The sequence below is a fragment of the Schistocerca americana genome, chromosome 2 (assembly GCF_021461395.2).
Source record: "Schistocerca americana isolate TAMUIC-IGC-003095 chromosome 2, iqSchAmer2.1, whole genome shotgun sequence".
NCBI classification, from domain to species: Eukaryota; Metazoa; Arthropoda; class Insecta; order Orthoptera; family Acrididae; genus Schistocerca; species Schistocerca americana.
This window is the reverse complement of record NC_060120.1, coordinates 436,279,274-436,306,610: the sequence shown is the minus strand read 5'-3', so window position 1 is coordinate 436,306,610 and position 27,337 is coordinate 436,279,274. Positions and strand designations below refer to the sequence as shown.

At 41.7% G+C, this 27,337-nt stretch overlaps 1 protein-coding gene across 1 annotated transcript in view; it reads right to left on the bottom strand.

The window, feature by feature from the left end:
• Window positions 1-27,337, bottom strand: part of LOC124590930 (E3 ubiquitin-protein ligase Su(dx)) — a 143,010-nt gene that overhangs the window by 104,697 nt on the left and 10,976 nt on the right. The window contains exons 2-3 of the mRNA XM_047131686.1: window positions 2,139-2,241; window positions 1,813-1,954 (exon numbers count right to left, since the gene is read on the bottom strand). Coding sequence (XP_046987642.1) covers window positions 1,813-1,954; window positions 2,139-2,184 — 188 coding nt within the window. The 5' untranslated portion in view covers window positions 2,185-2,241. The remainder of the gene's footprint in view (window positions 1-1,812; window positions 1,955-2,138; window positions 2,242-27,337) is intronic.

Sequence of the window (27,337 nt, the reverse complement as noted above, 5' to 3'; positions counted from 1 at the left end):
TTCTCAATGATTTTCTGCAGCTTCGGCATATCTGTTGATCCTACGGCTATGTCATCAGCATATGCATATACGTATACATCATCTTCATTTTCTCCAATTCACAGTACTTCTTCAGTGGCAAGAATGTACAGCAAAGGGCTCATTGCATCACCCTGTAAGACTCCGTTCGATTGCAAAACGGGGTTAGAAAAAGAGAGGTTGTCTGATATTGTGATTAAGTTGTATTCGAGGATTGACTTGATTATTCTTGCCCATATGCTATCTTCTCCCATTGTGTTTTCCAGTTTTCGGACTATGAGATCTCTTTCCAGTAGGTCAAAGGCTTTGGTAAAGTCTATGAACACTGTGTAGAACATATGTTTCTTCTGTATTGATTTGTCAATGTTAATCAGAAGAAGCCTGACTGCTGTAAATGTTGATCTTCCAGATCTGAAGCCCAATTGTGGTTCTGGGAGATGACTGTCCACACAGGCTTTGTTTTTTTTGTGTAATTATCTTTGAAAACATCTTGAATTTAGTATATTCTAGGGCTACACCTCTGTACTTGTTTGTGTCCATTGGGTCTCCTCTACCTTTGTAGACAACTTTTATTATCGAGTGTTTGCACTGGGTCGAAATATGGAAATATTGTACTAGTGCAGTTGTTGATTACTGTGACAGCTACTCAGTTGCATATACATGCCCGACAGAAATCTGTTGAGAGCAGTAGCGTGTAGAGGTTGGAAATGTTCTGCAATGCCAATAGCCAGGTGCAAGTGATTTTACTGCATCAGTCAACAGCAGACAGGTAAAGGGACCTAAGTCTGCAGTTATGACTTCAGACCATTTCTGCAATATCCACACCCGACTTCATTTATGAAAGAAGAGTGGCAGTCTTAAATGGACTGCATTACTTTAACATGGTCTACATCTGAAATAGGCTGGGTTAGGACAGCAGCCCTTCTTCCATAAATGGAGCAATAAGTGGTATAACAAATATGGTCTCAAGATGAAAGTGTGACAGTTTAACTAGTGTTCCTTTAACTCCCCGGTATGGAAATGTGCATGTGAAATATTATTTTTATTTAAAAATTAGGCAGATTACATATAAGTCATCACAATGCTGTTAACTGAATCTGTTGTGCATGTGTAAGAGCAATGGACAATTAATTAATTTCATTACTATGAAAGACTCAGTGACAATTTACTCTTTGCAAAGACTACATTAGCAAACAGAAGCTTCACCTGTGTACCACAAACACATTAAACACAAATTTAAGAATGTGAATCTGCAAAAATATGAACAGCTATTTATTTATCATGCAATAGTCTACGTGCCAGCCTTCTCAGCCTCAGAGGAAATATTTGAAATTAATATCTATATCAGTCGCATGCTGTGTAGTGTTCTTCTTTAAGGTTAACAATAACTGCTGATTTTCACAGAACTTTTTAAAATTTGTGATCATCAGACAATTTCAGGGGAACAATATATCAATGCCTGAAAACAATGATTCCTGTACTTAAAAGGTGTGATCCCCACACAAGTTTTTAAGAAAAACAGCTTCACCTTTTTTTATTATCATAAAGTCTTATTGACAGCTTTTGAAAACATTCAGGTAAATAAATCCCACAGTAGCCCCCTTTCAGCCAATTTTCCACTTATCCAACACGATACACATCACAACTGATGAATTTACTCAGTGCTTTTCTGTAATCAGATTTTGATAAGATTTATACCTTCAATGTGTTTGTTACTTCTTAATAATTAAAAAAAGGCTCAACCTGTTTTCAAGAAACCATGGAGACGATTCAGTGAATTTTTTTAGAACTTACACTGTGAACTCTTCATTCCACCTTGGTTGATATGTGTTTCTCACTACTTCTGTCTTTCTTGGAGTCTTCTCATCGACAGAGAGCTCTACATAGGGATTAGGTTTCAAGAAGCTACTGTTTCCACGAAGATGAGCACATTCAACTGAAATAATGAACATAGAAAATCTGAGTTACAGTATGTTAAATACAGAATTACATTACTAACAATGGATTAGTAACCAGAATATCAAGACCTTCCAAGTGTGAAACTTAACAGCATTTAAATGCTAAATAACAGCACATTCTTCCTGTGAACTTAATTTATTAATATATTGACTGGTACATACTTGTGACACTTAACTGATGGTAGCCAGGAGAAGCAGAGTCAGACATTCTCAATATATCCAATACTCCTTTCAGGAACCGTTTACACGATAAACATATCCAGATCTGAAATTTGAAGTCATTAAGTTCTGAGGCAATAATATTCTCTCTTCTATATTTAACTAAACATAGTTCCATGCATTTTGTCTCTTCATTTGCACTATGGGCTGCAACAGCATTTTATTTTCCCAAACTTTACAATTCTTAGAAGCATTCCTGCATAAATGCACCAATATCTCAATGGGGCATACCATGACAACATTTTCTTCAATTACAGTTTACTCAGTTTATTAAACTCAATAAAGTTGTAATATGTTGGGTGGTACAATATGAGAATAATGCTGAATGGTTTTAGTTGCTGCATATTGCATTTGTGGAACAGGCTGAGTAGAACAGCCTAATCCTAACTGAGTAAACGAGCCAACTCAACAATGCTGTAACTTAAGCCAAATCAATGTGGCCTCTGAGAACAGTACTCTGAACAAATGAACATTTGGTCAAAATTATTCTGTATCTGGGTAGGGGGACACTGTCTATGGAACAATGAATATAATAATGGATTAATATCTTGAGTTGTTTCAGCTCCATGGTCAGTGGGGAATGTAGGCACAAAGACACACCTGTTCCATGAGCAGCACTAAGTACAGCTACAGTAGATTTAGTGCAGAGAATTGCAGAGCCTGACGAAATTAAACATCAGTGAAGAAAGAGTTCCATATATAGAAGTATATATCTGGAGGTGGAGATGGTGTAAAACATTTCTAACAGGAGGGAGGGCAGGTGGGAGGGAGGGAGAGGGGGGAGGGGGAGGTGGTGGTTGGTGGTTGTTGGATGTTTAAGGGGGACTAAACAGCGAAGGTCATCAGTCCCCCATTCCAAAATCAGGCGAGCCGGAAATCGACGAAGCAGATAAAAACCAAAGGGGGAGGAGACGTCCCCCCAGGCGCTAAAAGCACACAAATCCAGCAACAAACACTACAGACAAGAACAGGACATAGGAACACCAGACAGAAAGAAACAGAAAGAAACAGAAGAAAGGAAGATGGCCGGAGACTGGTTGACTGACCACGAGATCAAAAATGGGAAAGAGTCAACCAGCTCACGGCACACCAGAACAGCAACAGACACAAGGACAATAGACACAGAAAGGGAAAGGCGCAGGACCTCCCTAAGTCGAACCATAAAACGGACTACCACGGATAAAATTTAAAACGGTATCAGCCATGGAGGCATCGTCGGATAAAACCAAAGCCAAAGTGCCCGGGAGATTAAAAGATTGCCGGAGTGTGCGCAGTCGAGGACACTCCAGCAAAATGTGGCCGACCGTCAGCCGGGACCCACACCGACACAAGGGGGGATCCTCCTGACGCAACAGATGGCCGTGCGTCAGGTAGGTACGGCCGATGCGCAGCCGACATAGGACTACCGAGTCCCTGCGAGAAGCCCGCAGGGAGGAACGCCACACATCGGTCGTCCCCTTGACAGCCCGTAGTTTATTCGGGGCTGTCATGCCACGCCACTCAGCAGCCCACATCCCAAGTACCTTACGGCGCAACACCAGCTGCTGGTCGCGAGCCGTAAGGCCGATATCCAAAGCTGGGGCGTCTATCGCCCCTTTGGCCAGCCTGTCTACACGTTCGTTCCCTGGGATGCCAACATGACCGGGCGTCCAAACCAGGACCACTGAACCACCAGAACGGGCAATGGCGGAAACAGCCTCCTGAATGGAGGACACCAGAGGAGAGGAGGGATAGCAGCGGTCGATGGCCTGAAGGCTGCTCAGGGAGTCACTGCAGATGACAACGGACCTACCTGAGCAGAAACGCATGTGCTCAAGAGCGCGCAAGATGGCCACCAGCTCTGCAGTAAAAATACTGCAGCCAGCCGGCAAGGAGCGTTGCTCAACATGGTCAGAGTGAGCAAAGGCGGAGGCAGTGCGACCATCAACCAGGGAACCATCAGTGTAGACAGTCTCACAGTCCGAAAATGAGGCGAGGAGAGCAAGAAATCGGCGACGGAGGGCCACAGGCGGAACCGAGTCCTTGGGTCCCTGTGCCAAGTCCAGACGGACGGACGGCCGGGACAAACACCAGGGAGGCGTAGGTGCATGGACCCGGAAGGGAGGCGGAAGAGGGAATGAACCCAAGTCCGACAGCAGGGACTGAACTCGGACAGCGACGGAAAGCCCAGACCTAGGTCGCCGTTCGGGCAGATGGAGGACCATGGCAGGGAAAAGCAGGCGACGATTGGGATGGCCTGGCGAGCAATGCACGTGGACAGCATAGTCGGCGAGCAGTCGATGGCGGCGAAACCGCAGCGGGGGAACCCCGGCCTCCACCAGTAAACTATCCACGGGGCTCGTACGAAAAGCGCCAGTTGCAAGCCGGACCCCACAGTGGTGTATGGGGTCTAACAACTTCAACACTGAGGGTGACGCAGACCCATAGGCCAGGCTCCCATAATCAAGCCGGGACTGCACAAGGGCTCTGTACAATTGCAGTAGCGTGCAGCGATCTGCACCCCAAGACGTGTGGCTAAGGCAGCGGAGGGCGTTGAGGTGCCGCCAGCATTTTTGCTTCAGCTGAGTAACATGAGGAACCCATGTGAGCCGGGCATCAAACACGAGTCCCAAGAAGCGGCAAGTGTCCACCACGTCAAGCAGGTGGCCGTCGAGGTAAAGTTCAGGATGAGGGTGGACCGTCCGACGCCTGCAGAAGTGCATAACCCGAGTCTTGGCAGCAGAGAACTGAAAACCATGAGCCAGAGCCCATGATGCTGCCTTGCGAACGGCGACTTGCAGCCTGCGTTCGGCGACTCCCGTAGTCGTGGAGCTAAATGAGATGCAGAAGTCGTCGGCATACAAAGAAGGAGACACCGACGACCCCACTGCTGCAGCCAGACCATTAATGGCCACGAGAAATAACGAGACGCTCAACACCGAGCCCTGCGGGACCCATTTTCCTGTATATAAGAGGAACTAGAGGTGGCACCGACTTGCACCCGGAAAGAGCGGCGCAATAAAAAGCTTTGAAGAAAAGCCGGGAGCCGACCACGAAGACCCCACCCATGCAACGTGGCGAGGATGTGATGCCTCCACGTGGTGTCATACGCCTTCCGCAGATCGAAAAATACAGCAACAAGGTGCTGACGTCGGGCAAAAGCCGTACGGACAGCAGATTCCAGCCGCACCAAATTGTCCACTGCAGACCGGCCCCGACGGAAGCCACCCTGGGATGGAGCGAGGAGACCGCGCGACTCAAGGACCCAACACAAACGCCGCCCCACCATACGTTCGAGCAATTTGCACAAAACGTTGGTGAGGGTAATGGGACGATAGCTGTCCACCGCCAGTGGGTCCGCACCGGGCTTCACGATGGGGACAATAAGACCCTCTCGCCATTGCGACGGGAACACGCCCTCGTTCCAAATGCGGTTAAAGATGGCGAGGATGTGTGTCTGGCAGTCCCTGGAGAGATGCTTCAGCATCTGCGCATGGATGCAGTCCGGTCCTGGTGCTGTATCAGGGCAATCGGCGAGGGCAGCGAGGAGTTCCCTCTCGCTGAAAGGAGCATTGTATGTTTCATAATGACGCGTGTGGAATGAGAACGGCGTCCGCTCGGCTCGCTCCTTTAGAGAGCGAAAGGCGGGGGGATAGGATGCAGTCGCAGAGCTCTGAGCAAAGTGCGCGGCTAGCCGTTCAGCAATGGCGGCAGCATCCGTGCAGACAGCGCCGTCCAAGGAGAGCCCAGGGACACCCACAGGGGTCTGGGAGCCATAAATCCGCCGGATACGGGACCACACGTGCGAGGACGAGACACGGGAGCCCAGGGAGGAGACGTACCTCTCCCAGCACTCCTGCTTACGCCGTGCAATAAGACGACGGGCGAAGGCACGGAGCCTCTTAAAGGCGATGAGGGTCTCCAGAGACGGGTGCCGCCTATGACGCTGGAGAGCCCGCCTACGGTCGCGAATAGCCTCAGCAATCTCCGGCGACCACCAGGGGACAGCCTTCCGCCGAGGGAGGCCAGAGGAACGGGGGATGGTAGCCTCGGCCGCTGAAACGATGGACGTGGTTAAAACACGGACCACCTCGTCAATGTCACCCTGTGGGGGAGACGCAATGGTTACAGCGGAAGTAAAAGCTGGCCAGTCAGCCCTGTGGAAAGCCCAGCGGGGCAAGCGCCCAGAAGAATGACACTGTGGCAGTGACAAATAGATGGGAAAATGGTCACTACCACACAGGTCAGGATGCACCCTCCAGTGGAGGGATGGGACAAGTCCAGGGCTGCAAATAGAGAGATCGATGGCCGAGAACGAGCCATGGGCCACACTGAAATGCGTGGGAGCACCGGTGTTTAAGAGGCTAAGGTCGAGCTGAGCCAACACATGCTCCACGGCCCGACCACGATCATCGGAGACAGTCCCACCCCATAGAGGGTTGTGGGCATTGAAATCGCCCAGCAGCAAAAAAGGTGGCGGCAGTTGTGCTATCAGAGCAGCCAGGACATGCTGCGCGACAGTACCATCAGGTGGAAGGTAAATACTGCAGACGGTGATAGCCTGTGGCGTCCACACCCGAACAGCGACAGCCTCTAAAGCTGTTTGTAGAGGTACAAACTCGCTGTGAAGAGAGTTCAGGACATATATGCAGACGCCACCAGACACCCTTTCGTAAGTTGCCCGGTTCTTAAAATAACCCCGATAGCCACGGAGGGCGGGGGTTCGCATTGCTGGAAACCAAGTTTCCTGCAGAGCAATGCAAAGGAAAGGATGACGGCTGATAAGTTGGCGGAGCTCAGCTAAATGGTGGAAGAAACCGCTGCAGTTCCACTGGAGGATGGTACTGGCCATTGCTGGGAAAGGCGTGACGGGACGGGGAAGGCAGATTACGCCACTGGGTCACCCGCTGCCTCCAAGTGAGCACCTGTGCCAGTGCTTTCCATGGCGTCGGAGGGACTGGCGAGATCGAGGTCCTCAGCGGACGCCAGGATCTCCACCTCGTCCTCAGACGCAGAGGTTGAAGGTTGCGGTGGGACAGGTGCCACCGCAATGTCAGGATGCTTGGGAGCCTTTTTCTTCAACGGCTTCGCACGCTGTGCCTTGGGAGGGTCTGGCTGGGAGGGCCCCACTGGGTCAGTCTCAGGGACGGACGACGACCGTGAAGCCCTATGACCAGCGACCGGTTGTTGTTTCAAAACTTTTCGTGGGTCCGCTTTGACACTGGGCAAAGCCTGGGAAGGGAGGGCCCCAAGGGACCCCTTCCTGGCTGGAGTGGCCGAAGAAGCCCTACGCTTCTCCGGCTGGGAAGGGGGGACGAATGTCCCCGATGGTTGGGGTGGTGTTGCTCCTGGAGTAGATGGAGCAACAGTAGGCGAAGTGCCCCCAACAACCAAGGGGGCCGGTGCATTGAGACATAGCTGAGAGGCAGCAGTACGTGACGACACGTGAGAGGATCGGACTGCTTGTGCAGCAGCGGCATAGGTGGATGTCATGGGCACGGGATGTAGCCGCTCATATTTCCGCCTTGCCTCGGTGTAGGTCAGGCGGTCCAGGGTCTTATATTCCATTATCTTCCTTTCCTTCTGGAAGATCCGACAGTCCGGTGAGCAGGGGGAATGGTGTTCTCCACAGTTAACACAAATGGGAGGCGGAGCACATGGAGTATCAGGATGCGAAGGACGTCCGCAATCCCGACACGTAATGCTGGAAGTACAGCGAGATGACATGTGCCCGAACTTCCAGCATTTAAAACACCGCATCGGAGGAGGGATATATGGTTTCACATCACAACGGTAAACCATCACCTTAACCTTTTCGGGTAAGACATCACCCTCAAAGGCCAAGATGAAGGCACCGGTGGCTACCTGATTATCCCTCGGACCCCGATGGACGCGCCGGACGAAGTGAACACCTCGTCGTTCAAGGTTGGCGCGTAATTCATCGTCGGACTGCAGAAGAAGATCCCTGTGGAATATAATACCCTGGACCATGTTGAGACTCTTATGCGGCGTGATGCTAACGGAAACATCCCCCAACTTGTCACAATTGAGCAACTTCCGTGACTGGGCAGAGGATGCCGTTTTGATGAGCACAGAACCAGAGCGCATCTTGGACAGGCCCTCCACCTCCCCGAACTTGTCCTCTAAATGCTCCACAAAAAACTGGGGCTTGGTCGACATGAAAGATTCTCCATCAACCCGCGTACACACGAGGTACCGGGGTGAATATTCTCCACTGCCTTCCTTAGCAAGTCGTTCCTCCCATGGAGTAGCTAGGGAGGGAAACGATCTCTGATCCAATTTCTTCACGTTGAGGTTAGACCTCGATCGCTTAGAGACTGCTGGTGGAGGCCCACCAGCGAGGGAGGGGGAGAGGGGCGGAGAGAAAGGGGGGGGGGACCAAATGCTGTTCACTGAGATGTGCCTGCATCAAGATTACAGCAAAGAATTATGAAGATTCAGGGGTCATTCCACGTCAAATCACACAGGTCATGTCACCCATCACCTCAGATTTTCATGAAACTCTGCACATTTGTTTATACTTATAACAAGAACTTTCACAAAACCTTTTTGCTCTCAGACTAAATTATATATATATATATATATATATATATATATATATATATATATATATATATATATATATATATAAAAAAACAAAGATGATGTGACTTACCAAATGAAAGTGCTGGCAGGTCGACAAACACACAAACAAACACAAACATACACACAAAATTCAAGCTTTCGCAACAAACTGTTGCCTCATCAGGAAAGAGGGAAGGAGAGGGAAAGACGTCTTTCCCTCTTTCCTGATGAGGCAACAGTTTGTTGCGAAAGCTTGAATTTTGTGTGTATGTTTGTGTGTCTGTCGACCTGCCAGCACTTTCATTTGGTAAGTCACATCATCTTTGTTTTTAGATATATTTTTCCTACGTGGAATGTTTCCCTCTATTATATATATATATATATATATATATATATATATATATATATATATATAATTTTAAATGTAGTGATATTCTGATAACTGGGCTATGCAAGAGTGTCAATGCAAAATGGTACTTATCTACTTAAATGCCCATAACTCAGGTGCTATGAAGCTCTTGATTTGGGAATCTTTTGTAATTTAAGAGAAGCACATACTTAACAGACATGTAATTATTTAAGCAGTGAAGTTACAAAGAACAATACAAAAAAACTTTACATGTCACTTTCCAATTTTGGGAAAAGTACAGACACATCGAAAAATACTTATATCACATTTCTCCAACCTGGCGGGAACTTAGAATTGGTCTTAAATAATTCCCAAGACAGTACACATTGTAATAAAATAAAATTATTAATGGGTTTTCTATGAATGGACACACTAATAAATCTGAATTCACAATACTTTGCAAAATTTCTGCACATACTTCATGTAATTTGATGGTGGAAAACAGAAATTTTTTACAAACGTAAATGTCGTAACTGAAGTTTGTCATCTGGATGGCACTACTTCACACAGACATAATAGTAAAAATAATAATAATAATAACAGAAAGTATCTTATTTTCAAAACAGTGTAGTCTTATTTCCACAAATGTCACAGAAGGGATGAAACTTCATGGTAAAAAAAAAAAATTATATATATAATAATAATAACTATTCTTGACTTATGGGAATATAGAACATCAACTTAAGCTGTTGTGGTCCAAACAAAGATTTTTAAATACGTAAAACACTTTCTGATAGCTGATACAAGATTTATTTTTATCAAGACTCTGATATTACTTACAATAAGTGGAAGTGCCCTGAGTTTTGACAGATATTGTATGTTCATTTAACATATATCACATCATTGTTCGGAAGATCATTAAAATCAGATTATGTTAACTGACAACCTATAGTAAGGTTGCCTCAATAAAGTACAGAGCCAAAAGTTATAAATTTAATTGAAACATTTTCATTACACAGGTTAACTTTATTTATAATGTCAAATTAGCATCTTTAAACAACAATTATTCTAGCCACACTAACGCTAATTTAAAATGTACATGTTCAGCAATGATGATGTCTGCAACTATCAATGAAACTTCTTAAGAACATCTCTATTTTTAATACACTGTGACAAATTATATACTGTTAACTTCATATCTTTTTCATAAAAGTAATACATTCTGCCTAATGTGTTGATTACGTACACCAACAGCACGTAAAATGTTTTCCAAAGGCACCAAACAAGACTCTTCCTTCTCAGGCCAAAAGAATGATGCTGCTGGTCCGGGTGGGTGGAGAAAAAGTAGTTCAACATCTATTCCTTCATCACAGACATTTCTGACAAAGGTGGAGTACCACATGTCATCATATACAGCTGCTCTAAAGAATTTTGTTGAGGACAAGTGCATGTCCATTGTGGGGCATTTTCATTGAATGAAAAGAATCAAGGAGGGCTTTTCAGAAGAAGTTACTCATCTAATATCTAAATGATGAAAATTCCTGGTACCAGGTATTGTGCGGGTTATCGAACCTCTCTTCTCAAGGTTCTTGCATAGGACATCTACACTGACTTTCCCTAAGAAGTGAAGAAAAAAAAAATAGTTTTGCAGAAATCATAAACACCAGATCCAGTTGTTATTTGTGCATCATCTGCTAGCTGAAGACTAGCTCTTCTCAATACACATTTTATAGTCCCTCCCAAACCATCGTACACAGATTTGCTGTGGCTAGTAGCAAAAACAGAATGCTCAGCATCAATAGAAAAATAGTTTTGGTGCTCATACAAGTTTACAAAGCTTTTTCTATTCATGTAGTGAGTAGCACATCCGTCAGTGAAATAATGCACTTTCTTCATTCGTGGGTAATGCTCTGCCAGCCGCTTAACCATTTTTTGGACAGCATTTACTCTGTCTAGTAAACTGACATATGGCCAGGAGACTAGTGTGCTGACCATATGCCACTCCCCATCCACATCCAGTGACGCCTATGGGCCGAGGACAACATGGCGGCCGGTCACTATCGTTGGGCCTTCGTGGCTTGTTCAGGCGGAGTTTAGTTTTATTTACAAATCGTACATTATGTCACACATCACTTATAAAGCAGTTGTTAACTATTACCAATTTACTTTCTTCATTTACCACATAAACACACACACACGAGATGGATTGTACAGCTGCTTCTTGTCCAGTGGTAATTCTGAATTTCATTCTGAATTACAAAACTGTAGTTTTCTGCAAAGTCCATTAACAGTTTCCTAGGGTTTGATTTTCTTTAAATTTCTTCAATGATTTTGACTGACACTTAGATATAAATGAGTGTGGTTTAAGTGCCTGTCATTTGTTACCAACAAGTCATGAATTCACCAACAGTTGCAGACTGCTTTACCAATTCTGCCCGATGATCTGTGTTTATCCACTGTCTGAATTCAATTTCATCATCAGCATCTTTGTAAGCTAATTTCTGTTTTAATAATTCTGACAGTTTGTCACCACTGGGACAATTATGACATTGATTAAGCGTGCAGTTGTAGTTGTAGTTTTCAGAGCCAGATACCAGAAATTTTATAAGTTCTCTGTATGTTTCTTCAACGTGTTCCACACCCGAAATCAGTTTTACATTTTGGCGGAATCCCCCCCCCCCCTCTCTCTCTCTCTCTCTCTCTCTCACACACACACACACACACACATACACACACACTGAATGAGTGCTGGCAGCACCAGATAAAATACAGCACTTCGGTCTCAGCAAACAAAATTTAGAAAGACCAATGTTAATGTTTGGATTCTCCCATCTAAAACAAAGAGTACAGTTCTCTTAAATTGGAAAGGATGAGACTTTTATGCATATACACACTTTTGAATGCTAACTCTGCCTTTTGCTCCTGCCGACATTTGAGTATATTCATCATTTTAGCAGAAATCGGTTACAATCTCTACCACTTCATCTGCAATAGGAGTTGATAAAATATCCATTTCTGTTTTCAGTTTCCTTGCTTGTCGAACCACATACTCACTAACATTGAATTCTGACGTATTCTCTTTTCTCCACGAGGGTGGAGCATAAGTTAAAATCTGAATTTTTTCAGGTACTTTTACACTAGCCACTTTTTCTTTCTTTAACAATATCATGACATCAAAATCTTTGGATTTCTTAACAATTTCATCATCACATTTTTTTTCTTCTCTATGGCCACAATCTTCAATACTACAATCTAATGCCCAGCACATTTTTCTTTCCAAAACATGCTTCACTTTTTCGAAATTCTTTTTGCCATATGAAGCCTTGCTCTGATTTGGAATGGAGTGGAGGTTTAAGGGAGAGCACCCCAAATCATGTAAAGTTTTATTTGCATCAATACTTTGGCGTTTTAGTACTGATTCATGAAATGTCACCTCCACATCATCTGCATCACTTTGATTTCTATCACTATCACTGATATCAGTTCTCTGTTTACAAACCTTACAACATGTTGTGCACAGATTCTGGCCTATTTACATAGATTCTTTTAGCATTTAATGTTTTAGACAAAGACAAGCAAACTGGCCTCAAAGGTCTTTTTTTTAATTGTTTGTATGTGTTTTTTGAAAGGATCACACCAAGTTCTTTAATGATTTTCAAAAACTTCTAAGTAATAGTATCTGTGATATCCACATAAACTAGTACTTTCTTTATCTCATGGAAATCTTATAACTGGATCGCAGCAATATCAAATCTCGTCGGTCTTCACTCAGCTCTTTTTTTTATGTAGAGTTTTTACTACGGTACAGGTTGTTAAATGACATGGTGTTTTTAGTAATTTCCCGACAGTGCATGAATTTACATTTTCCTTTGCAATTAACTGAGCACTAATTCACTTAAAACATACTTTACGCAAGTGGAATGATAGGGCCACACCACAAACATATATGACCTGTCTCTCAGAAATACAAAGAGCAACTCACACCAAACAACTTGCGCACGCCAGTTATTCTCAACAACAAATTCCAACTATTGTTGCATTGTTTTCAAGCCTATAAAGGTATCAAACAAGCTACTGCTGTTTAAGAATACTTTTTATCACTGTGAGCAGGTGATTGGCTGAACACACAAATAATATACAGGGTGAGTTGCCACCAAGAATAATTCCAAAAGTATGATAGGAGCTGAAAAGTTTGTGGGACAAATATTGCATGGGACAACGGGGGCCATAATATGACATTGGTTTTTTGTTGCTAGGTGGGGTTGCATCAGACATATTAAGTTTTTTTTTAAAGGGATGCTATAGTTTGGTACTTATTTTCTGATAGTGGCTATCGAGACAAATCCAATGATATGCGTAACAGTAAGGTCTTTGAAGAAGGCCAATGAAGGTCACAAAGGTGGCATGAACGTCCATTTACAGAAGGTGTTCAAAGTGATGACCATTGGTATCAATGCAGTGCTGCAATCTTCTTATCATGGATTGAGTGGTATTCCTTATCACATCAGCACTTATCGAAGCACATGCTCTGACAATTCTCTCTCACATATCTTCTGGTGCAGTTGGAACATCTTTAAAAACAATGTCTTTTACGAATCCCCACAAGAAAAAAATCCAAACGCATCAAGCCTGGTGAACGAGCCAGTCACGACATCTCCTCCGCGTCCAATCCAACGATTTGGGAATTGTCTCTACAATTCTTTTCTAGCCATCAGCGAAAAATGTGCCGGAGACCCATTGTGTTGATGTCACATTCTGTTCCTTGCTCCTAAAGGTATTTCTTCCAATAACCAAATGTTCCTTGCAGGAATGTGGTGTACTTCCCACCAGATTTCCTTCGATGAAATAGGAGCCTATAATTCTGTCCTCCAGAATCCCACACTATACATTCACTGACCACGGTTATTGGTGTGCAACTTGCCGCAGTCAACATGGATTTTCAGTTGTCCAATAATTCATGTTATGCACATTAACATTTCCGTGGTTCATGAATGTAGCCTTGTCAGTAAATAAAATCGAATTAATAAATGTGTCATCCCTCTGAATCTGAAGTTGAGCCCATTGACAGAGTTCAATGAGACGCATGCAATCAGTACCAGTTAATTCTTGGTGGAGGCTGGTATGGTAAGGATGATATTTATGGCAATGCAGAACACAAACATGACTCTAGCTCATGCCAGATTGCTTTGCGATTTGACGCGAACTAACACAAGGATCTCGAACCATAGTGGCGAGAGTACCAATTTCTGTTTCCTCGTTAGTAACTTTCCTTTGCCGGATATGTTTCCGATGCATTAAAGATCCAACTGTTCTCAATTTATCATACACATATTTAAATGTACGATGTGTAGGGTGAAGACGTTGAGGATATCTGTGAATGTATAAGTCTCTAGTTCTCACTGAATTTCATTGGCATTCTCTGTAAAAAAGAGGCATATCAACTTGTTCTTTGAAGGAATACATCATTCACATTCGCCTGATTCAACAATACTAGTCTTACCACTCCTATTAGTGTTGTACTGGGAAACAGTCAATGGCATGTTAGATGGATACGCCGTATTCGGCAAATATTTACTATTTGCACGATATATAAGAGAGAATTGTCAGAACATGTGTTTCGATAAGTGCCAATATGATAAGGGGAATACCACTCAATCCATGATAAGAATATTGCAGCACTGCATTGATACCAATGGTCATCACTTTGAACACCTTCTGTAAATGGACGTTCATGCCACCTTTGTGACCTTCATTGGCCTTCAAAGACCTTACTGTTACACACATCATTGGATTCGTCTCGATAGCCACTATCAGAAAATAAGTACCAAACTATAGCATCCCATTTAAAAAAATACAGTTGACCTTCATACCTCTGATGTGATCCCACTTAGCAACAAAACATCAACGTCATAGTATGGCCCCCAATGTCCCATGCAACATTTGTCCCACAAACTTTTCAGCTACTATCATACTTTTGGAGTTATTCTAGGTGGCAACAGTTAGTGATTCACCCTGTATATTATATTCTTTAAAAAATTACTGAATTAATGACAAGAAAGCAAATAAATTTTCACACTTACAGTTAATTTGCCTGCTTAGAATGAGTTATACTTAACCATGCTAATTCGATACCTTTGTACCTGTAGCAGTGAGACAGTGAGTGGATGAACTTACTTAAAATAACCCTTTTCCTTCACAAAAAGTATTTTGATTTCTGATGTGTGTGTCAATTAGCAAAAGACCCATTAATTTTTTTTTTTATTTTATTATGAAGCTTACAATCTAGGGGATTATTTATGACCAAAATCAGCTTCCCAACAGGTTGGAGAAATGCAATATAAGCCTTTTTCCATATCCTCGCAATTTTTCTGAAATCGAAAATTGACATACCTTAATATTTTTTAAACATTTTCTTCATAACTTTACTACTTCACTATCTTAACTATATGCCTTACTTAACTTCTGAAAAAAATTCCAAATCAAAAGCTTCATAAACACCTGAGTTATGGGCACAGAAGTTCCTATGTTATAAGTATAAGCAAATATACAAAGTTTTGAGAAAATCTGAGATACAGGGTTACAAATCGTTGAATTATTATATGTTCTGAAGTGAAATGACCCTCACGTAAATTGAATTTGTCAGAAAAGTTAAACTCGTTATGAGGATGTTCAGTTTACAATAACCAACACCAGTAGAAATATTACTGAATTTATCTCTCTGTAACTCCAGCACTTTCATATATATAGGTATTTATTGAAGATGGTAAAATCAAGGCGCTGACCTTGAGTTTCAACTAACACACAAAAGATGCATACTGATTATTGGCCAAATTAAAGACAGCTCTATGGAAGATAGGAGCATTTCACCTGCAATGACAAATAAAACTGCTCTATTTGGCACATAATCCTACTGTTGCCAGAGAAATTTGCCAGCTGGGTGACAGTTGGGCATTTGATGTAATCACATATCAGAGCCACCCAGATTGAAAGTTACACAGTCAAAACATTACAGGAACTTAACGTTCCATGTGTACTCATGACAATGATCTACTACAGCTATCTCATGAAAAATCACCATGACCAGGGAAACTTACACTGACAGCACCAACAATCAGTGGATGATAGGGAACAGTGAATAAACTTGTTGTAGCTGGGATTCACAGTCATAAAAATCTTTTTGAGGTACATCATCTTCACACCAGTGACTGTTATAAGTTTTCATTACACTATTGTACTTTCGGCCTCAGGCCACTATCAAGTGCTGATACTATGGCTTTAAGCCATGTCAAAGCAATGTAAGCTGACACACTTGTATGTCGTCGTCAATACCGTTAAATACATTCATGACTTTGTTACACAGTGCGAGCACACGTATTCAAATATCGCAAAACAAAAGCACTAGACAATGGCCTAAGGCCAAAACTGCAACAGTGTAATTAAATCTTGTAACAGTCACTGGCGTGAAGATGATGTCCTTCAAAAGAGGGGGACAGTGACCGTCAACTAGATGACTGAAAGAAATAGCAGATATGTAAGAGTACTTCATCCACTAAACCAACACCGGAGGAAACAACATATGAACAGTTACACCACCAACAACATTTATTCATCACATGAAAGAAATCTTTTTGCAAAAAAGCATATCTGCAAACTGCACATCATTAGCAAGGATCACATAGGTCTATTTCACATTAAGCAACTGTACAGTGTACAGCAGGGAGTATTTCACCCGAATGTGAGGGACAGTCCTATTCTACTTCCAACTGTACGAGGTGCATTCAAGTTCTATGGCCTCCGATTTTTTTTTCTCCGGACTGGAAAGAGATAGAAACATGCGCAGATTTTTAAAATGAGGCCGCGTTCATTGTCAATACGTTCCAGAGATGGCAGCACTGTACGGCAGATGGAATTTTACCGCCAGCGGCGAGAATGAGAACTGTTTTCAATACTTAAAATGGCGACGTTTACCTTAATTGAACAGCGTGCAATCATTCGTTTTCTGAATTTGTGTGGCGTGAAACCAATTGAAATTCATCGACAGTTGAAGGAGACATGTGGTGATGGAGTTATGGATGTGTCGAAAGTGCGTTCGTGGGTGCGACAGTTTAATGAAGGCAGAACATCGTGTGACAACAAACCGAAACACCTCGGGCTCGCACAAGCCGGTCTGACGACATGATCGAGAAAGTGGAGAGAATTGTTTTGGGGGATCGCCGAATGACTGTTGAACAGATCGCCTCCAGAGTTGGCATGTCTGTGGGTTCTGGGCACACAATCCTGCATGACGACCTGAAAATGCAAAAAGTGTCATCCAGGTGGGTGCCACGAATGCTGACGGACGACCACCCGGCTGCCCGTGTGGCATGTTGCCGAGCAATGTTGACGCGCAACGGCAGCACGAATGGGACTTTCCTTTCGTCGGTTGTGACAATGGATGAGACATGGATGCCATTTTTCAATCCAGAAACAAAGTGCCAGTCAGCTCAATGGAAGCGCACAGATTCAGCACCACCAAAAAAATTTCAGGTAACCGCCAGTGCTGAAAAAATGATGGTGTCCATGCTCTGGGACAGCGAGGGCGTAATCCTTACCCATTGCGTTCCAAAGGGCACTACGGTAACAGGTACACCCTACGAAAATGTTTTGAAGAACAAATTCCTTCCTGCAGTGCAACAAAAACATCCGGGAAGGGCTGCGCGTGTGCTGTTTCACCAAGACAATGCACCCGCACATTGAGCTAACGTTACGCAACAGTTTCTTCGTGATAACAACTTTGAAGTGATTCCTCATGCTCCCTACTCACCTGACCTGGCTCCTAGTGACTTTTGGCTTTTTCCAACAATTAAAGACACTCTCTGTGGCCGCACATTCACCAGCCGTGCTGCTATTGCCTCAGCGATTTTCCAGTGGTCAAAACAGACTCCTAAAGAAGCCTTCGCCGCTGCCATGGAATCATGGTGTCAGCGTTGTGAAAAATGTGTACGTCTGCAGGGCGATTACGTCGAGAAGTAACGCCAGTTTCATCAATTTCGGGTGAGTAGTTAATTAGAAAAAAAATCGGAGGCCTTAGAACTTGAATGCACCTCGTATATGCCACAGTACGTACCCTGATCTCACTTATCTCATTCTCAAGATCCATATGTGAAATTATATGATGGCAACAGTACAATTATTTTAGTCTTTTCTGATACTAGTTCTTTAAATTCATCCAACACTGTGAGAACATCATCACTTTTCTTCGAAATTTTCGCATTTCAGTTCCCTATACACACACCTCTACTAAATTTGAATGGACACTACTGACTTGTCACAATCTGTGCCATATATCTCAGGATTCATTTAATGTAGCCTACACTGTCATCCCACTTTGTAAGAATTCCCATATTCTTGACTCTGATAGACTAGTGTAGTGCATGCAATGTTTTGTTTATTTCTTGCATAACCCTTGCAAGCAATCAAAGTCTTCTACGGACTTTTCCTGCTACTGATGTCATGCTGTCATCCACTGTCATAATTTTGTAGTATTATCTCACATTTTTCAACAAGTTTACTACTGATCTTGTAACTGAATCCTATTGATACAAAGCTCATAGGTTTCCAGCCAAATGAGTTCACTGAAATAGCTTAACTGGAAACACGAGAGCTTCATACTAGTTCAATTCACTGAGAAAGACAGTGAGGTCAAACCCTATTGCATTCTATCTTCGGTTAGGAACATTATATTACATTTATCCACATTTAAAGACAACTATCATTCAGCAAATCAAGTGAAATATAAAATATTATTCTTCATTTTCTTATCATCACCCAATGACAATACTTTCTTGCTGCAACAGCTTTATCAATGGACAAACAGACTGCAGATAATCATCTGCTTGATTGTTTACGTATACTGTGAACAATTAGAATTCATCAGTCATTTACAACCGTGGAACTTTCAACAGTTCCCTCCCTTTACCTCTGTGACGCAATAATAGTTTAAGTCAGCAAACCAAAATTACTTATGGAAAATCATTCTAATCATTCATGCAACGTATGGAATAAAGATAATTTTATACTTACTGTTAATCAACCAAAATTATATACTCAAACTCCCCAATATGTGAGAATGAGAATCTTCAATAAGCTAATAGATAGAAACACTGGGTACAAGAAGCTAAGTCTCTTGGAAAATAAGTGCTATGATATAATGATACAGAACATTACTACGCTGTGGAAGAATTCGTGGTGCACACACTAATAATTTCAGCAAGATGTCAGTGAGCACTATTACATAAACATGACTTTATTCTCAGAAAAATATTAACTATGGAATACTGCTCCACCTCTGCAACTATAATTTTACCTAAGAGATATATGTTGTTAATTTTTGACACATCTCCTGTACCACAATCTGATTGTTCAGAAGTGTATGTTATGAGATGAATAAAGCAGTATTCTCTTTCTTCCAATACTCAAAATAGTATTCCAATTTTTGTTGAAAATTTTAAATAAATATAATTTACTAGCTCCTATTAGTCAAAACATTCTTTACATACTTGCGTACATGCTCTGCTTTCGTATTTGTTTTCAATCAACAAAATGGCACTGTGTTGAATGCCTCTGGAAATTGAGGAAGATATGATCCTGTGTTCTCCTGCATCTAAAGTTTGTAATATATCATAAGTGGAGAAAGTGTGCCACATTTCACACAATGGCAATGAACCAAATCTAATTCTTTGAGAGAAACTTCTTTTCCTCGGGAAAATTACTAGTTTTGAGCTAAGAATGTGCTCCGGCACCATGCAGACACAATAGATATTGGTTTGATACATAAAATATGGGAAAAGGCAACCACTCATCTATAGCAGATTGATGCATGGAGTACAGAAACATGTCACAAGAAAATGGAAAAAGAGGTAGTGTTCAAAAGCTGATGTCAATGCTGTTTTTGTTTCTGTGCTCCACACATCAATCCACTGTAGTTCACTTGTTGACTTTCCCTTATTTTACATATTGCTCCATCCACGAATTTCCATTATTGTTGTAGATATTGGGTTGAAGGCCTGTGCATCCAATCTTTTACCCATTTTATAAACAGGACAGTCTTGCACTTCTTCTAGTCAGACAGATTGGTTCACTACGCAATAGCTTTTCAATTTATATGAGGTAGAGAAGAGGTAATTCTGAAGTATATTCAATGTAAAATATAATGGGAATTCCATCAGGGTCTGGTGTCTTGTTTACTTTAAGCAATCGATGTTGGTACAGTAGAGGGACACACATATGTGAATGTTTATTTAAATTCTTAATATCAATACAGTTTCAGCAACAGACTGATTTAGTGGAAGGTTTAGGACCAGTCATTGACTTATATGAAGGAAAATAACTTCTTAGTTTTCTGATAGATAATTCCCCTGGATGTTGCGGAAACAGCTGTAGGCTTCACACACAAAAATCATAGCTTTCTAATTTTATATATTGGTTTTCTTACTTTGTCTTCTGTATTAAAGTGTAATAATATCTTCTTTCACAGCATTCCCCGAATGGTATTCTTATTCTTTGTTTTTTTAATCATCTTATTAAGTACACATTTACTTAAAGTATAATTCGTGATGTGTTTGAGCTTTAGTCATGAAATTCCTATTTTCGCTGGGTTTGAACTGTGTGATCTGAATCTTTTAAGCAGAAATGAAAGTGACTTTTACTTCTACCAAAGACAAATACTCCCTTGAATTTAAGAGAGATGTACAGACTGATTGTGTGTGCCAATGGACGAATACACATGCACAAAAAAAAGTGCACAAAATAAACGATGTCTCTTGTCAACACAACAGAGACGGTCAGTGTTTAAAGCCACCCTCATGACTTACACAGTTTGAACTTCAAAAACCTCTTCCTCAGTACTCTTCTGACTACAGGAAATCTTTACATACAACAACCTATGTAAAGCTAGCAGGAGTGAACCTGCATTCTCAGTTCAATTCAGTTCAGTGCACTGTGTTTCCGGTCATGAATAGGATGGTACGACTTGCGTACAATGCTGTCGGTCAACATGCATCGGGGAGCTATTAAAGGGTTATAGGATGTGAATATTGTCATTTCACTGCAAGAAGGGTTATCAGTACAGTAAATTGTATGCCAAACTGGCATACACCACCACGACAAAATCTGAATATTCTACTACTATAGCGAGCCACAAAACACTGAAGCTCTGTCTCACAGTTGATGCCTGTGGACGACATCAGCTGATGACTGGTACTTACAAATTGTGGCTTGTTTGTACCCCCAGGAAAATGTAATGGAACTACCTATTTTGGAGACAACTGAGAGGGCTACGTCAGCTGAGACAGATTCAACAGTCCCCACATGATCAACTGACCTCTAGGCTTCCATTACAAACAACAGCCCAAATCCCCTAGCACAAATGTGTTCAAAGAAAGTGTACCACAGAACACCTGGAACAGAAACTGGATCAATGGTATTGTGACAATTACAGATTTTGCCGATATGTGATGACAGACACAGCAGAGTGTGGAAGCAACCAGGTACCAACACACGTCTCAGGTGTGCAGTCCCACATGTCTGGCAGCGAGGTGAGTTACTTGCGTTTTTGGCTAGTACTGTGGACGAATGAGGGGCACCTCTTCTGTCAAACCTAATTTGGGGCCGTATGGTATTGAGACAGGATCCTCCAATCTACTGCAGTAGCTTTACAATCAACATTTCACCAATCAGATTGTATTTCAAAATGATAATATGTAAGTAAACTGTGTTCATCCTACAAACATTTTCCTCACGGAGGCATGAATCAACCAAATGAAATGGCCTGTAGCAAATACCAACATGAATCCCCCTAAACATGATTGGGGCCAGCTGGTGAAACTTGCCACGTTTTGTCACAGGAACGCTACTCCCACATGAGAACACCTCAAAGACTGAGACAGGCTCAAGTAGCAATATCTTAACCACCTCGTGGGCAGCATGCTGAAGATGATTCAATCATGTTACCCAACAGCAGATTTTGTTTTCACAGGCATGCACTTTATGTTGTTTTTATTCCACAGACAAAATTATTTCATTAGTTTTGTAAGATTTAAGTATTCATTCTATGCTCCCCATGAATCTAAGCCCGTATATGTTCATAGACATGTAGGGGGCCCAAAACTTCATATGAAATCTAGTTCACGCCAATCATTACACATACATTCAGCAGTTATAGAGGGTAGAAATTGCAAAACTGGTGTATGCTATTGTCCCTCATAGGTCAGTGATATAGGGACTCTGTGAGGAATGGCTTGAACATTCCCTTATACCTTAAAAACCCTTTTGAAGAGCTGTACTTTCAGCAAGACTGTGAACAACCCCATTTCCAAATTGCATTAGAGTTGTTCAGTGAATAGTACAGAAACATCAGAATATTTGCCAATCAAATGAAGACCTTTTACCACAATATGCTGGTCACTTCTTGAATGCTGACAGTTATGCAGCATAATGTTTCAACCACTATTCTCAAGCTGTGGGCAGTTCCTGAGTAGTTATGGATCAGCATAGTTGCATGGTGCTTCTTGTGTATTGAGGAATCTTTGGTATGACAAGTTGTCACTGACAACAGAGGCACTACATGCAGTTAGGAAGATGTGTCTAATTCTATCCCTCCTTCGCTTATATTACATTAGATAGGCCTATTTCAAATGGTGTGAATCTCCTCATCAAAGAAAATGTTCAGCATTGTGGAATCAAATTGCTTTGGAAAGAAATATTAACAATTAACTCTTATTGCTTTATTACTGGTAATTTGTGTTATTCTACTTGCACATAAATGTGTTTCAAATGTATCCTATAAATCAGAGAAACTTTTTTTATAACTATGCAATTTAACTAAACATCTTAGTAATAGTTTCTCCTTATATTCATAAGCACAACCATGATGAAGGTCAGAGGATAACAGTAACCTAAATACTGCAATAATTAGATCTGTTTACAAAAGTATTATTACCTACCACATTACAAACAAGGATTTACAATTCTCAGTTTATCAATTCTGGATTTAGAAACAATATTTAGTAACTTATGCTTTTACTGCATTAATGAACTGTTGCGATTCCACCCAACTGCTATGGTCCATGACGTAACTGTGTTGTGTGATGCCATATTGGTGCAGTGTTTTGAATTGGATTGTGTCTGATATTATTAGTGCTGTGTGTTTCTTATGGTTAGAAATATAGAAATTTAAGCAAGTTTTTCTCTTTTTGTTAGTAATGGATATGACAGAGAAATTTATGAGTAGAACATGGACTGCTGCAATGGGCAAAGATGTGATTCCATGATCAAGTTTCTACAGTTCCTTGGACTGATTGCTAGAGAGAGAGAGAGAGAGAGAGAGAGAGAGCGCATGCACTCCGGTGCGTTATTCGCCAGCCTAGATTCTTGTTGTAGTGGGTTGGCAGGAAAGCCAACACCGGTTTTGAGAGGAAGCTGAGAGGAAGCTGAAAAGCACGCGTTTTAGCTCACGCAGGCTGGCGTGAGGTCTGGAACAGGACAAGGGAATTTGAGCTATACAGGTCAAGAAAATTTAAAAAGGGAAATGGATACATTAGATATAGTGGGAATTAGTGAAGTTGCAGGAGGAATAGGTCTTCCGGTCAAGTGAATACACGGTTATAAATACAAATTTAAATAGGGGTAATGCACGAGTAGCTTTAATAATGAATAAAAAAAATAGGAATACAGATAAGCTACTATGAACAGTATAGTGAACATGTTACTGTAGCCAAGATAGACACAAAGCCCATGACTGCCACAGTAGTACAAGTTTATAAGCCAATTAGCTCCACAGATGATGAAGAAATTGAAGAAATGCATGGTGAGATAAAAGAAATTATTGAGATAGTAAAGGGAGATGAAAATTTAATAGTCATGGAGGACTGGAATTCGAGAGCAGGAAAAGGAGAGAGGAAAAAGTAGTAGGTGAACATGGAATTGGGGTAAGGAATGAAAGAGGAAGCCACATAGTAGAATTTTGCACAGAGCATAACTTAATTGTAGCTAATACTTGGTTTAAGAATCATGAAAGAAAGTTGTATACATGGAAGACGCCTGGAGACACTGGAAGCTTTCAGACAGATTATATAATGGTATGACAGATATTTAGGAACCAGGTTTTAAATTGTAAGACATTTCCAGGGACAGACGTGGACTCTGACCACAATGTATTGGTTATGAACTGTAAATTAAAACTGAAGGAACTGCAAAAAAGTGGGAATTTAAGGAGATGGGACCTGGATAAACTGACAGAACCAGAGGTTGGAGAGAGTTTCAGGGAGAGCATAAGGGAACAATTGACAGGAATGGGGGAAAGAAATACAGTAGAAGAAGAATGGGTAGCTCTGAGGGATGAAAAAGTGAAGGCAGCAGAGGATCAAGTAGGTAAGAAGACAAGGGCTAGTAAAAATCCTTGGATAACAGAAGAGATACAGAATTTAATTGATGAAAGGTAAAATGTAAAAATGCGGTAAAGAAGCAAGCAAAAAGGAATACAAACATCTCAAACATGAGATCGACAGGAAGTGCAAAATGGCTAAGCAGGTATGGCTAGAGGACAAATGTATGGACGTAGAGGTAGATATCCCCAGGGGTAAGACAGATACTGCCTACAGGAAAATTACAGAAGACTTTGGAGAAAAGAGAACCACCTGTATGAATATCAAGAGCTCAGCTCCAAGGGGAAAGCAGAAAGATGGAAGGAGTATATAGAGGTTCTGTACAAAAGCAGTGTACTTGAGGGCAAGATTATAAAAATGGAAGAGGACGTACATGAAGATGAAACAGGAGATATGATACTGTGTGAAGAATTTGACAGAGCACTGAAAGACCTAAGTTGGAACAAGGACCCTGGAGTAGACCACACTCCATTAGAACTACTGATAGCCTTGAGAAAGCCAACCATGACAAAACTCTACCATCTGGTGAGCAAGTTGTATGAGACAGGTGAAATAATCACACACACTTCAAGAAGAATATAGTAACTCCAATCCCAAAGAAAGCAGGTGTTGACAGGTGGGAAAATTAGCAAACCATGAGTCTAATAAGTCATGGATGCGAAATACTAACATGAATTCTTTACAGACGAATGGAAACCCTAAAAATTATCTTAGAAGATAGATAAAGGAAAGGCAAACCTATGTTTCAAACATTTGTTGACTTAGAGAAAGCTTTTGACTATGTTGACTGGAATACTCTCTTTCAAATACTGAAGGTGGCAGGGGTTGGTTGGTATGTGGGATTGAAGGGACCAGAATACTGAAGGTGGCAGGGGTCAAATACAGGGAGTGAAAAGCTATTTACAATTTCTACAGAAACCAGATGGCAGTTATAAGAGTCGAGGGGCATGAAAGGGAAGCAGTGGTTGGGAAGTGAGTGAGACAGGGTCGTAGCCTATCCCTGATGTTATTCAATTTGTATATTGAGCAAGCAGTAAAGGAAACAACACAAAAATCTGGAGTAGGAATTAAAGTCCATGGAGAAGCAATAAAAACTTTTTAGGTTTGCTAACGGCACTGTAATTCTGTCAGAGACAGCAAAGTAAATGGAAGAGCAGTTGAATCGAATGGACAATATCTTGAAAGGAGGATATAAGATGAATGTCAACAAAAGCAAAACGATGATAAAGGAATGTAGTCAAATCAAATTAGGTGATGCTGAGGGAATTACATGAGGAAATAAGACACTTAAAGTAGTAGATGAGTTTTGCTATTTATGGAGCAAAATAACCGATGATTGTCAAAGTAAAGAGGATATAAAATGTAGACTCGCTATGGGAAGAAAAGTGTTTCAGAAGAAGAGAAATTTGTTAACATTGAGTATAGATTTAAGTGTCGGGAAGTCTTTTCTGGAAGTATTTGTATGGAGTGTAGCCATGAATGGATGTGAAACAGGGATGATATACAGTTTAGACAGGAATAAATCTGGTGCTACAGAAGAATTCAGAAGATTAGATAGGTATATTACATAACTAATGAGGAGGTACTGAACAGAACTGGGGAGAAGAGAAATTTGTGGCGCAACTTGACCAGAAGAAAAGATCGGTTGGTAGGACGCATTCTGAAGCATCAAGAGATCACCAATTTAGTACTGGTGGGAAGCGTGGAGTGTAAAAATCATAGAGAGAGACCGAGATATGAATACACTAAGCAGAATCAGAAGGATGTAGATTGCAGTAGTTACTCAGAGATGAAGCTTTCACAGCAGAGAGTAGCGTGGAGAGATGCATCAAACAATATTAATGTGCTAACAGTAAACTGCAGGAGCGTCTATAGAAAGGTCCCAGAACTGCTATCATTAATAAACGGTCACAACGCCCATATAGTACTAGGGACAGAAAGTTGGCTGAAACCAGACGTAAACAGTAATGAAATCCTAAACTCAGATTGGAATGTATACCGCAGAGACAGGCTGAACAGTGAAGGGGGAGGCGTGTTTATAGCGATAAGAAGTGCAATAGTATCGAAGGAAATTGACGGAGATCCGAAATGTGAAATGATTTGGGTGAAGGTCACGGTTAAAGCAGGCTCAGACATGGTAATTGGATGTCTCTATAGGCCCCCTGGCTCAGCAGCTGTTGTGGCTGAGCACCTGAAGGTTAATTTGGAAGATATTTCGAGTAGATTTCCCCACCATGTTATAGTTCTGGGTGGAGATTTTAATTTGCCGGATATAGACTGGGAGACTCAAACGTTTATAACGGGTGGCAGGAACAAAGAATCCAGTGAAATTTTTTTAAGTGCTTTATCTGAAAACTACCTTGAGCAATTAAACAGAGAACCGACTCGTGGCGATAACATATTAGACCTTCTGGTGACAAACAGACCCGAACTATTTGAAAAAGTTAACGCAGAACAGGGAATCAGCGATCATAAAGCGGTTATGGCATCGATGATTTCAGCCGTAAATAGGAATATTAAAAAGGATAGGAAGATTTTTCTGTTTAGAAAAAGTGACAAAAAGCAGATTTCAGAGTACCTGTTGGCTCAACACAAAAGTTTTTTCTCAAGTACAGATAGCGTTGAGGATCAGTGGACAAAGTTCAAAACCGTCGTACATTATGCGTTAGATGAGTATGTGCCAAGCAAGATCATAAGAGATGGAAAAGAGCCACTGTGGTACAACAACCGAGTTAGAAAACTGCTGCGGAAGCAAAGGGAACTTCACAGCAAACATAAACATAGCCAAAGCCTTGCAGACAAACAAA